The sequence below is a fragment of the Mus caroli genome, unplaced genomic scaffold (genome assembly GCF_978045245.1).
Source record: "Mus caroli unplaced genomic scaffold, Mus_caroli_1 scaffold_1, whole genome shotgun sequence".
NCBI classification, from domain to species: Eukaryota; Metazoa; Chordata; class Mammalia; order Rodentia; family Muridae; genus Mus; species Mus caroli.
The window spans coordinates 151932759-151946323 of record NW_028227256.1 but is presented as its reverse complement, the minus strand read 5'-3'; the positions used below and the strand labels follow the sequence as shown (position 1 = coordinate 151946323).

The window sequence follows — 13565 nt, the reverse complement described above, 5'->3', positions numbered from 1 at the left end:
CTCACAGATCCTGGGTGCTTTTTCCAGGATCAGCAATAGAAGCTGTAGAACAGAGGGGAAGAGGGCAACCCATGAACATAGTTTAAAAAGCATAGAATTATTAGAGAATTTAATAGCACAGAGACTAAAATAACTTCAACAGACACAGAAGGATCTTGAACTGATTATTTAATGCCTTTGGTGCCTGCCAGTCACACTTGTAAGAGGTCTGCCGTAATTGCCAAGTCACTACCTCTTGGTTAGACCAACAGGTTCCGAGATATAAGTTCAAACTCTGCATTACCCTGGATATTGAGTATCCTAGTCACTTTCCCAAGCCCAGGACCGCTAAATATGAACCCTGCTTCAGGTGCTATGGGAGGAAGGCAAAGCAAAGCGCTGCTCAGGCAGCAGAAGATACAGGCTCAGGAAGGATGTCTGCCTAGGTGATGGATGGAGCTGACTTGGGATGGTGACCCTGATTCTGAACTCAGGAGGCTGAACAGCTGCCTCTGCTGAGACTCTTTAAACTCCACCCCAGTGAAACCTGCAGCCGCATGTGGGAGAGCTGGGGAGGGTAGCATGGCATGCAAGATGCTCTTCTTCCTCCTGGTTTTGTTTCTTCTGTCCCCAGCATGCCATCAACCTGGTGCATGCTGGGGAATAAAGAGCACTCTTGTTCACGGAGCCAGGTGGAAGCAACGAGGCGACTTTCTGACCAGCAACCTCAGCCCACCACTTTCAACGCAAACGGCCGCCGCCTCCTGCTGCACACATACCACAGAGGGGGGATACACGACGTTCTGCCTGTGGGTTCAGGGCAGGGGACAGGCCTGACTTCTAGGCCAGCATCCCAGCCCCAGTAGGGGCCAGAGACTCCTACCCACGGCTGGAGCACCGTCTATCCGGTTTATACCGCTCACGCACAGCCCTGGGAATTGAAGACATGCTTGTGTTACTTTGGGGTTAGATGCAGTGAACCACAAAGCCAGCCCAGCACTAACTGAGGAGGAGAAACTGAGCCCCGCCCTCGACCCCTGTCAGCACCTTCTGACTGTGTCAGAGGGACCAGAGGTTGTAACTAGTGTTCCCGGGTCTGTGTGGGGCGTGATATAAATCTGCACCAGGACGGAGTCACTTGTATGATTTGCCTTGATTAACAGGTCTCCTGTTCTTTTCCTGTTTGTCCATTTTGTTTGTTTTTCTTCTGTTTCCTGTATTACTTTGTTTTGGCTCTCTGGGAATGCTGTTCCTCTCTCCTACTTGTCTGCATCCTTTCCCCCATCCCCACCCCCTTTTCCTGTCCCTGCCACCCCCTCCTGCCCCGCCCATGTCCTGCCCCTACTCACCACCCCCATGAGCAGTGGCCGCATCCATTACACTGAGATGTATGAAATGCTGACTCTCATGTCACCACCGCTAGGCCTCGGCAAGAGATGTCCCTCCAAAGTGGCCTATAAGGTAGAAAACCCCTTCCTTTGTTCTGGGCTAGAGATCAACAGGAAATGGGATCCAGTTGTGGGGAGGACATACTCTGGGAGGAAGCTGGGTTGGGGGCGCGGAGATGGGAAGCGAGGATTCAGGAGTCAGGAAGGTTCATGAGATGGAGTCATAAAGGATACAGGAGTGGTTCTCGCGCTGTTCACCGTGGACCTTTTATCGTGTTACCGTGTTCTTACTCGTGTGTGGCTTCTTGTGAGTGGGCTACTAGAAAGGTGCTGCTAAGTGGCGTGTATCCTTTGAAAGGAGGCAGAGTGGTGGCCGGGGAATAGTTGGATTGGCAAGAAGGAAATCTATCACCAAAAAGGCTGAGAGAAAAAAAATATGGCTTCACTCATAAATTAGGAAAATAATGGAGCAATCGTTAAGGATTGTTCTAGAAGAAATTTTTAGAAGGAAAACTTGTAATAAATTTCTCCCCCTGTGACGTAGGAAGGAACAACAGCATAGCTTCCTGACACAAACACAAAAGAAGAACATGTCTTCAAGCATTTTACAACTGACAGGAACGTAGCTTTCTTTCCCCAGTGGCCTTAAAGAGGGCAACAACAGGCAGATTTGTTCAGTTAGCTTTGCCTTCTTAGCATGACCAAGTGGTGGGTAGAATTCTTGAGGTCATACACCAGCATTGTCCACTGGGCGACATTTGGATGCTCCCAGCTTCGGGGCCGGGCATTTTCTTCACCTATCAGTACTAGTTACTGTTAACTCCCTTGTGTATAGACTGGCCCAGAACTACTCCAGGGTTTTCTCATTCACCTAAGCACACATCATAGCAAGGTTGCCACTATCACAGAAGTAAGAATGATGGGACTCAGATACAAACAAAGAAACAACCTTTACAGTCTAACACATCTGTCTGTAGAGTTGCTGCAGGCAAGATGATCTATTTGAGTATTAGAGGTGTGGCTTGTGAACAACAGGCTCCAATCACTACCAACCACTACCACCGGGATGACGGTTCTGCCAGAGGCTCTTCTGCTGCTACCTCCAAATAGTCTTGCTCCAGAGAGCATCTCACTGGAATGTAGTCCGTAGAAACCCTCATCCCCAAGGGCATGGCTCCTTATACACAGCAGTTGCGATAATATCTTTCTCTGATAGCTACAAGTATCACACAGTGGGGAAAGAATTCCTGGGATGAGGCCCTGATAGAATGAACTGGGAGAGGAACGGGAGGAGAGTCTCACAGATTCCTAAAGCAAGATACTCTCTGAAAGTGGATTTGGCCATTTCAGTTGGATCCCTTCCTCTGGGTGAGGGGAACAGGGCCTGCCCACTCTGCTCCTGCCTGCACCCCCCTTCTCTGACTGTCTTCCCTGCGCTCCTCCCCCTCCTCCTCGAGCCTGTTTGCACTCTCCCCTGCCCATTCTGCTCCTCCTCATCCCTTCGAGGAGTTGGACTCTCTGCATGCTCAATCGTGTGCTGGCAAATTCCATCTTTGAAAGACTTAAAAAGGGGGCACCAGGATACACCTTTCAAGTGAGATGAACAGAGCCAAGTCTCTCCCCCATCTTTCCATTGACCTTGGGGGTGTTTGTGGGGACAAGTATAAAACAGAGAGCACCTCTGTAGCAGGGAGTGGAGCCACCTCTCAGAGCTGACTCTGTTCCCTAAGGGACTCCCTTCCCATCTCTCTGGGAGATATTCCTAGTACTCCCCATGGGAAGGGGTTGTAAAGAATGATTAGCTAACCTCCTTTCCTTGGCATTTGGCATCAGTCCCTAGATAAAATAACCACAAATGAGCTTTAGTGAGAAGCCGGGAGAGCGGGACTGGCATGGGGATGGGGAATCCTTGCCCTTCTTTTCTGTCTGTGCATTTAACCTCTGCACTTTCCTTCCCCTTTTATTTTTAAACCAAGGTGTCTTTCAATATATTTGGTTTTTGCCTGCTCTTTCTCTTTTCTCTTTCACACAGAGGTTGGTCCTGATGAACATGCCAGTGGCTGAGGACATGACAGTCCACTTCACCTCCACACTTATGGCTCTGATCCGGACAGCTCTGGACATTAAAATCGCCAAAGGTCAGATTAGTAGGGGAAGGGAAGAGGGTTGCACCCTATGTTATAACCTGTGCAGCCTGCTATAGGATGAAGTCATCTGAACTACTTCCCAGCCAGCCATGCTCCCGATAAGGCCGTGACCTGGTTTTACCTCTAACTTAGTAATTTGAAGGCTTGCCCTTTCTTTGGTAAAAATAAATGACTTGATATTCCATGTCTTAGCATTCTAGAAATATTTGTTGAGCATAGAAAATTTAATTCCGTATTTTTTTTTCCATAAAGCATCGTTTCTCCAAAGTCTTGGGACTTAGGAAGCATCTGTAGCAGGTGCCAACAGAGTGGACACCCATCATGATTGCTATTCAGTGGTCTGGGAGAGAAACGCTCTGTGGCATCTGTACAGACCTTTAGCCTGCCTTCTCCTGCCTTTTTAAAAACCAGGTCCCTTAGACTGTATGGTCAGGGTCAGTGGGAGGAATGATGTGTCTTGATGAAGCATGAGTTTTCCTTATGGAGGCCTTCATTTCCCTCTCTGATAGATCTCCTGAGCACCCAGGAGGCTGTTAGAACCAGTGAGGAAGCTGATCTTGGTCTCAGCCTCAGATTTCTGGGGAAGAATATGCCCGAGTCACTGAAAATAGGAGCCAAAGTATCTTCTGCTTCCTCAGCAGAAATGCTGGTGTTGCCAGATGCTCTGTCACTCGGTGCCGAGATTTCCTCTCATTATGTGAGGTGCCACGCTGATTCAGCTCCTGCCCCCACCCACTCCTCCGTCTTGGACGTCATTATCCTGTGCCTGTTCTGATTGGGTTATTAATAATTTATCTTATTCTAGGTGGTGCAGACAGACAGCAGCTAGACTCAGAGCTTCAAAAAGAGACCCTGGCCATTTGGCCTCACCTGTCCCAAAAGATGTTGGATCTGCTAGTGCCCATGCCCAAAGGTGTGGTGGCTCCTCCTTCTAAGTGTGCTTGTCACTGTGGCCCAGTATGCCAAGGCCACATCTTTTAGGGAAACCAGCGTGATCAAGGCGATAAGGGAGGGTTGCTCCTTTACCATTAGACATCTAAGTCCCCACTTCTACAGTACTTTTATTCATCATTAAACTAACTTTTTAAGACAGGTCATTGCTTTTGTGAATGAACTTTCTCTGGGAACACAGCTCTCTTCCTCCACAGAAGACTGTTCAGTAACCCCTTGTGCATTTGTGTTGCTACATAGACATGAGTATCTGGGATGACAGGAAGTTGTGCTCACTAGTGTCTTTCTTACTATCCGGTCCTGTGAGCACTGCCTTCATTGCATGGATCCATTCGCTTTGTGTCCTTGGAGCTTTAGTAAATAGTAGATGTGTGAGTGACTGAGAGCACGAAGCTGCTTTGGTGAGTGGACACATATGGCCATCTGTATCCTCCCTGTTTATTCCCATGCTCCACTTGTGCTTCTAGCCTCTGACCTGACTGTGGGCAAGATCTATGCAGCAATGATGATCATGGACTACTATAAACAGAGTAAGGTAAAGAAACAGAGACAGCAGCTGGAAGAACAGGTAAGCACCATTGAAAGTACATTGGATGGGTCATGAGTAGACATGGATTTCTAGAGGGTGGGTTGCATGTATCCCTACAATGTACCCTAAAAAGGTGGAAGGGGTTTTGGAGTTCAAGAACTTTCAAGTGAGGTGGGATTAGAAACCTGGGGAACTGAAAGGTTAAAATAGTCAAGGAAAGAATCAGTCGTCTTTCTTTGTCTCTCATGTAAGTTGTGGTGCTTTTCATAGTAGTCCTCACAAAGTCACAGGAATTCTTTGTCTCCCCTCAGAAAAATGCACCCATGTTCCAGCGCATGGAGCCCTCATCACTGCCTCAGGAGATCATTGCTAATGCCAAAGCCCTGCCTTATCTCCAGCAGGACCCTGTTTCTGGCCTGTGAGTAAAAACCACATGAAGGGTCTGTGGGACGCCTGTTTGCATTCTGCCACCATGGCTCAGGCCTGGAAATCATACTCTGAGCCAGTTCCTTCCTGAGGCTGACTGTCTCCTGACTTGTCAGCAGGAGTAAGAGAAGAAATGAGCCAGGCATGTGTAATGCCGCAACCGGCATCAGAGGCAGTAGATGCAGCAGAAGGTTGGTAGCAAAAGGTGCTGACTCACGTTATAATGCACTAACACCTTAACCTTAGCTATAGTTCTGTTGGGGAGAATTATCATAATCTCAAGGGTTTAGTTGTCCTCTCACAATGGATCTGGCAGCATGGATGTCGAGATTGCTGAGCCGAAGGGGGAAAGAGAAGCAACAGTCACTGGATTATTTGCTCCTGGGGATGACAGGTCTAGCAATACTGTTTGCTTAGCTCTCTTGATTCTGCCATACCTTGGAGATGTATATATTGCTATCACTATTTTTCAAATGAACAGACAGGGACTATGACTGAGAGGAGGCAGCACATAGGTTTTCAAATCAGTCATTTCTGATTCTAGAGGCTTTCTACTATATCTTAGACTCTCTAATGACCAAAAAGACCTTATAAACGGAAAGAAAAAAATCAGACCCTGAGTGGAAGAATGGTCTAGTGTTTCTAAGGCTTACCTACTGGTTGACTGTTAGTCAGTGTCTTAGTCAGGGTTTCTATTCCTGCACAAACATGATGACCAAGAAGCAAGTTGGGGAGGAAAGGGTTTATTCAGCTTACACTTCCATGCTGCTGTTCATCACCAAAGGAAGTCAGGACTGGAACTCAAACAGGTCAGGGAGCAGGAGCTGATGCAGAGGCCATGGAGGGATGTTCTTTACTGGCTTGCCTCCCCTGGCTTGCTCAGCCTACTCTCTTATAGAACCCAAGACTACTAGCCCAGGGATGGTCCCACCCACAAAGGGCCTTTCCCCTTTGATCACTAATTGAGAAAATGCCTTACAGTTGGATCTCATAGAGGCATTTCCTCAACTGAAGCTCCTTTCTCTGTGATAACTCCAGCTGTGTCAAGTTGACACAAAAATAGCCAGTACAGTCAGAGATGGTCTCTCATAGCATACATATCCCATTATGTCATTGTTTTCCAGTTGTCACTAGGGGGGAGTGGAAGCCAAGGGACACATGCTCCTCTTCTCATTGGAAATGAAGTTATGTGGTTGGGTTTAAGCAGGTCTTGCTTGGAGAAGTGGGAATCACTAAGAAGGACAATTCCACTAATGATCAGAAAAGGGAGACGCAGAGTTTGGGAATAAGGCCTCCATTGGAGCACTATTGGGAAGAGTCCACACCATTCATTTCTTTAACACTGTGGTATGAAACTTTGTTCTTGCAAATCTTTTTCTGACTTCATAATCTAAGAAATTTCAAAGAGAAGAACATGCCCAGAGCTTTCTTTACAAACAATTTTGTATGATCAGAGAGCAGTCTTTGGATACTCTGGACCCCAGAAAACAAGTAGAAATACATTTTATTGCTCTGTGGAGTAGAGAGAGAAGAAGGTATGACTAGAGAAATGGGGTCTCCTCCCTGCAAGGCTTCACACTATTTTTTTCATGAGTCCTTGATCTATTAGTGGAAGATACTCCTTTGCCCTTGCATCTAGATCTCTGTTTTGTCTAGAATTTCTACATAAGCCAAGCCACATCATGGGATCATCACTCTGTCTTTTCTTCCATATGTTTATAGATTCAAGTTACTCACTGATTTTTACCAATATTTGTTGAGAACAAATTTTGCCTAATCATTGGCTCTGGCACTAGAGATACTGATGATCAGGTCGTAGTCCCCAAGGATACAAATCTGGAGAGGGGAAACTATAAGAGTGATAGATTAAATGTAGGAGGGCAGGAAATTGTGATATCATGGAAAGGAAGCCATTTTTCTCATTTGAGACCTTGGTGTGGGGTGGAAGGGTGTATCCTCAAGTAAGAAACATAGAGACCCAGAGGCAAGTCCTTCAGGAGGTGAACTGAGGTAAACTAAGGTACCTATGGACTACAATCGGAGTAGAACATCCAGGAAAGGTGGCTGCTGCCATGTTTGGAGAGCTGCACAGTGACAGTCTTAGAGGGCATTCTAAGCCACGATAAAGAAGTTAAATTTATTTTGTCTTAAAATAATGGAGCTTTATGTTTCAGAGTGACATGATTAGATTTGTGCCTTGTGAAATTCATTTATGAATTCAATGTAGATTTACTGAATCATAAGGGAACATTCTAGGGAAAAATTCTAGAGATGATATCATGTAGTAGCTTGCTGAGGTTATATAAATTTTTGGTGGCAGTGGTTTAAACAAGCAGGCTAGAAATGGTGAGAAGTCAGTAAGCAGGGTATTTAATAGGGAGAATGGATAGGATTTATAAATAGGTTTGCTATGAGGAGTAAGGAAGGGAAAGGAATTAAGAAGAGCCATGTGCTTCAAGTGTGAGCCTTTGGGTTGACAGTGCTATAGGCTTGAGAGCCAGGCACCAATTTAGAGAGGGCTTTAGGGTTACAGTGGTGAACACAGGAGGCAGAGCTCACTCACCACACATACACCAAGTGACCTTACAACCAGAGATCCAGGCCTCAAATGGGAAAACTGGCAGAGAAAGGAGTCATGGTTTTCAAGTACGATTGTGATAAATTCCAGCAAGAAAAACAGTGACATGAGAGGGGGGCATGTGAGAGTTCTGGCAGAGATCAAGACTATTTTCTGAAGGAAATAACTTTTGGTACAATGCCTCCAAAGTATATGGAAAGAGTTTGGTGGGAAGCAGATGTAGCCTGGCTGTTACTACATTCAACACACTTAAAACAGCATATACGTGGAATTCTGGGAGCAAAGGACAAGAATGCCAAAGGAGGTTGGTGAGGTAGGAACAAGAGCATGGGAGAGGCCATTTTTAAAGAAGGTTATCACTCCAAATTGAAATTATTTAACCTTGGAGTTGTTTAGTGATTCTTGGGGTCCTGTCAATATTTTTTCTGTTTTTCTAACAAAATACCTCGGACTAGAAGGTTATAAAGAATAGAATTTATATTTGAATAATAATGCTGGGTCTTGGGAAGCCCCAAAGCATGGTGCCTTATGTGATGAGGGCCTTTTAGTTTTATCAAATTGTTGAGAAGAAATGGAATAGCCTTGTTAACACAGATGTTTGTCTTTTTGTGATGGAGACAGTGAGAGTAATGTACCATGAGAGCTCTGCCTCCACAGCCTCCTCAGTCCTAATGATCTTCCCAATGGTCTACTTTCATGTAACTTTAGTAATGGGATTTCCTGCACATGAACTTTGAGGACACCATAGGAGGTCTTCACCACCGATTGAAAAGTTAACTGTTCTCTGTAGAACTTAGGGGGCCATGTGCTATACTTGCAATGTATCTCCTGTTCCCTCGATTTTTCAGGAGAAGGCACATATATGAATGAATGAATGAATGAATGACCTTTAGACAGGTAATGTCAATATGAATGACTCTGTGGGAGTTGTAAAACTCTGCTAACACTCGCACAGTCAGGGTGCCCCCTCCCAACCCCCAGCTGATTCGCTTCTATCCACACCTTCTCTTTCAATGCTAAACCTAGTATGATTCTACAGACAGATTATTTTAAAGTAAGTAGCAATTCTTGTTCACTCCTCTAATTTTCTATGGGGTGCAGAGTCTTCAGCAATAGACTGTTATGAGAAAGGCCTCCCTAGAGAGAAGGCTGACATTTGGAGAGATGGTGTGTCATCTTGTAGAACTATGACTTTTCAGAGAGTAGAGTTTCATAGCCCTGGCCTCCTCCCCCTTTCTCCAGAGTCAGGGGGCTTGCTTGCATTCTTGCTTAGGCCAAAGAAAACTGCTACCATATTGGTAGCAGTGAGTGGCAACAGAAGCCAATGTTTCAGGAAGGGTCAGCTGGCCTTTTCTTCTAACCAACACCATGGATATGATTGTATAGGAATTGCTGAACCAGACTGACTTGGTAGTGATCTACCAGGCCAACCCCCATATATTTCACTTGGTAGTGTTTTTCCCTACCCCATTATTTTCTCACACATCTCAAGCAATACAGGGGGCTTTGCTTCCCTCTAAAGTCATCTTCCAGTTCATGAACCAACAGTGCCAGTGAACAGCACAGAGAAACCCTTTAGGAAAAGTTCATGGAGCTGAATTGGATAGAGTTGAGCTTAGCCATGGATGTTGGCACAGTCAAACCATTTTAAAGACTATGACTGCTTAATATTTAAACAAGCTGTTCACTGTTTAAACTCTGGCATTTTTCTGCCCAATGAGGGAAACTCAACAGAAACAGGTTTACAATCTAGCACTGGTCTTCCATATGGCTGAGTGTGACAAATGATGTCATTTGTCACAGATATGCTGGTCGCCAGCAGAATGATGAATGATTCCAAATGCAGGTTGAAAGCACCAGTTTCTATGTTTTCTTACACTTTCTTAAACATCTTCTGTTCTAAGACCAGCCACCTGCAAATCAACAGATTTATAGACTAGCCGAGAGTGCAGGGTGCGACTCTCGTATGGAGGAGGTCTTCTATGGGATGGGACTTGCTAGTGGAAGTTATGGCATGACTTTTTCTCTGTCCCTCATTACCTCTGAATTTGACATTGCTTTTCAGGAGTGGTCGGAGTGGATACCCTTCAATGAGTCCACTCTCCCCTCAAGAAATATTCCAGTTGGCTTGTATGGACCCAGCGGATGATGGGCAATTCCAGGAACAACAATCTCTGGTGAATGCACGAGTACATGACCTCAGAAGCATTTCCTTGGTCTCCTGATCCCTTTCATCCTATCTTCAGCCCCTTCTTACCTAGTTTCTCATGTTTACTGAGAATGTTTCCTCTTCAGGTTTTAAAAGTGCCAGAGGGCTCTTCTCTCCTGTGGGGACTTATATTTCTTCAGGTCAAACACTTTTAATTTACCAAATTTTGAAGCAAATATAAAAAATCTTGCCTGTGATAGTAAGCTTTAAGACAGTCTGATATAATGAGTAGTATCTATGCATATTGTATACTGTACTACTGAGTGCTGCTTAAGGGAATATGAGAATGTCCCTAGCATCCTTGAGTGAAGCCCACCTCCTCTAATGCTTAGTGTTTGCATCTGCAACAATGACTAGCTGTCTGACAGGATATATGGAAGACTTCACCACTTTTGTTATACGTGGGCTCAGGCAAATTTCTTCCCTTCGGTTATAATTTTACAATGTCACATACATTCCAAAAAGCCCCTAACATCATTTTCCTGACCCCCAAGATAAGTTTTTCATTAGTCTGGATGGTAAAATGCCTGAGAACCCTAAAGTCAAGTTCAGCCTTAGAGAAGAAAGCACCAGTTAAAAATTTTTGGCTTTACTAGTGCAAAAGCAAAAACTGATTGCCAAACTAATCAATTTTGCAATTATTCCTAGCTCGGGAGTCATGAATTCTAAGTTTCCTCCCAGGCCTAATTGGATTGGATAGAACAAGACAAAACCTAGTTTTTGCAAATGTCTATAGAGTCAGCCGGCATTAAGTGAGCTGAGCCTCATTCCTTTAACATTTATTGGTGACCTTTTTCCTCTCCTTTGTCTCATGACCTTATTGCCACTACTATATATCCCAGAACCATGCCAAATGGGTGATGATGATGGTGATGATGATGATTTCATGATAATGATGATGGTGATTTGATGATGATTTGATGATGATTTGATGATGATGATGATGGTGTGTGTTTGTGCGCACATTTGTGTGATAAAGTAGGTTCTCTACAGAGAGGAGTAGCTCAGCTGGGTAATTCTGTCTTCTGTGCTTGCTGAGACAGAGGATCATGCATAGTTGTAATGGAAAGACGGCAAGGTCAGATATCCCTGGAATACTGAACAACCTACCCAAGGATGTTCTTGGTAGAGTTGGTAGAGCTTCTGACAATAATTACCCTCTTCCCTAAACTGATTTAGCACTAAAATCTGGGAACTAGATTGATATGGATAGCTCGATTCTGAAAATTCTTCTCACTACTTTATGCCTTCCCAACCGAGTTGGTAGGTGTGGTAGAGAAAAATCTCAATAATGTGTCTTTTCCCCACTCCCAGGGATGCTTGGCTACCTCATCACTTCTGTGGGTTTCCCCAGGCTGAGACGTAGCACCAGAACTTTTCGGATATGTGTTCATCTTGTCAGTGCCGGTGTCTGTAATTTAATTCAGGTGTCAGCCATGAAACACCCTCACCACTGTCTACTGCCCATCCCTCTGGGTCCCTGCTCCATGTCCTGAGGCGTGGCCATGATTTGTGTATGTGCATATGGAGTGTGTCTCACACCGCCGCTGACACCTGTAGACTTCAATGTCATTGCTGCATCTGTTTGAAGTTGGAATTGTGTGCCACATTATCGCACGCACTACAAATGCTGTGGCCTCCTCAAGCTCACATATCACACAGCCCCGGAAGGTCCTCTTCCCAGCCACACCAGTAGCCATAAAGTTGACCAACCATCCCAGGTTCCCCTTTCTTTGAACACTGACCTACTCATGCACCCATATTTTAGGGTATAAATAGCTAAGTATAAAATGACATTTTTTCCCTTAGAATAATCTCCAGATGTCAAAGATATTTCTTTGATCTCTGTGTGGCTTATGTAAGTAGCTCCAAGATTTATACAATTATACAAGTTGTCTTCATGGTAACTCACATTCTTGAACTAGGGAAATAACACAGGAGTTTCAGAAGCAACATTTTCCTAACTAACCTCAGAGCACTGTGTGGGGGCACATTTTAATACAGTAACATCAGTAACACATATATGACTGGTGAACAATTGGAACGTTATGAGTCCAAATGGCATGTAATCATTATTCTTAAAATGGGGTAATCTACATGTTGACATAATAATACTTGGATCTATTAAGTTAAATAAAAATGTGTAATAGAAATTTTTTATTGATCACATATCTAATCATGAAAGCAGTTTGCATTATATTTATTGTTAGTACATTTCTGACAGAGGTTACCCACTACATTTTTGGATGGCTTTAATTATAAAACTCTTACCTAATAAACTCATAACATATTTTCTCTTAGATAATTAGCAACTTTCTTTCAAATCCTGGTTTCTATGAAACTGATAAAAACGATTCTTCAAAGAATGAACACAGTAATAACACCCATCAGAAGATATATTTCACATATGTAAAGTATCCAATGAGCATAAATGTTTGCTTGATAAGGCTATAAAACCCTGAGGAGGTCTTCCAACAATGGTCTTTACCTCTTCATCCCATTGAGAGACTTCTGTGTGGGATTTCTAGCATCACACATATAAAATTATGCATGTGTGCTCACATAACACACCTACAACTAGGGCCTCATAAATATCAGGCTCCCTTCTTAAAGCCATTTCTACAATGGGGGCTGAACCATCCCCTGGAATTGAGAGGCAACCAGATGGAACCAAGTCCCACAAGCGTGGCTGTGTGTTTATTTCCAGGAGCCAGAGGTTAGTGAATTAAAAAGTGTGCAGTCCTCTAACCATGGCATCTACCTTCCTCCGGACACCCAGGAGCATGCGGGATCTGGGAGGGCATCCTCTATGCCACGTCTGACTATGGATCCCCAGGTAAAACTCAAACACCACACACCTTATGCAGTGACATCCCAGGCTTTATTAGGTGGGTTATGAAATACCTGATATTTTCAGGTAAGCCCTGAACTTTCCTCTATCCCTTAGCTACACACAAGACCTAGCTCATGGACCATCTCTGATAAAGTTTTCTCTATAGTGTGTTTTTAATTAATCTTGCCTTCAAGTGTCTACTCAACAACATAGCATCTCTTTTCCTGCCCTGGGATAAGCATTCTCAGGACCCAACCAACCAAGCAGCAGGCATTTTTCTCTCTGTATTTTCCCATCCTTTTCTCTTTTCCCAGCCTCCTTGGTACATGAGTTATCTGTACACACCGCTCTATGTCAGGACTGTCATATCTAGTGCAGGCCACGCCTCATCTCTTTGTCTGTTTTCTTAGCTTCTTTGTCTGTCTTACATCAAGTTTTGACAGAGACAAGAAGTTTTTGTGGATCTGTTCTAACACCTGTGACAATCCAAAGCACCAGAGTTTGTGGGGGTAGGATGGTGGGGGG

At 44.4% G+C, this 13565-nt stretch overlaps 1 protein-coding gene across 1 annotated transcript in view; it reads left to right on the top strand.

Moving 5' to 3' along the window:
* Positions 1-13565, top strand: part of Cacna1e (calcium voltage-gated channel subunit alpha1 E) — a 485686-nt gene that overhangs the window by 458223 nt on the left and 13898 nt on the right. The window contains exons 41-46 of the mRNA XM_085842043.1: positions 3400-3505; positions 4320-4427; positions 4933-5033; positions 5306-5412; positions 10064-10175; positions 12915-13043. Of these exons, the coding sequence (XP_085698169.1) occupies positions 3400-3505; positions 4320-4427; positions 4933-5033; positions 5306-5412; positions 10064-10175; positions 12915-13043 (663 nt within the window). The remainder of the gene's footprint in view (positions 1-3399; positions 3506-4319; positions 4428-4932; positions 5034-5305; positions 5413-10063; positions 10176-12914; positions 13044-13565) is intronic.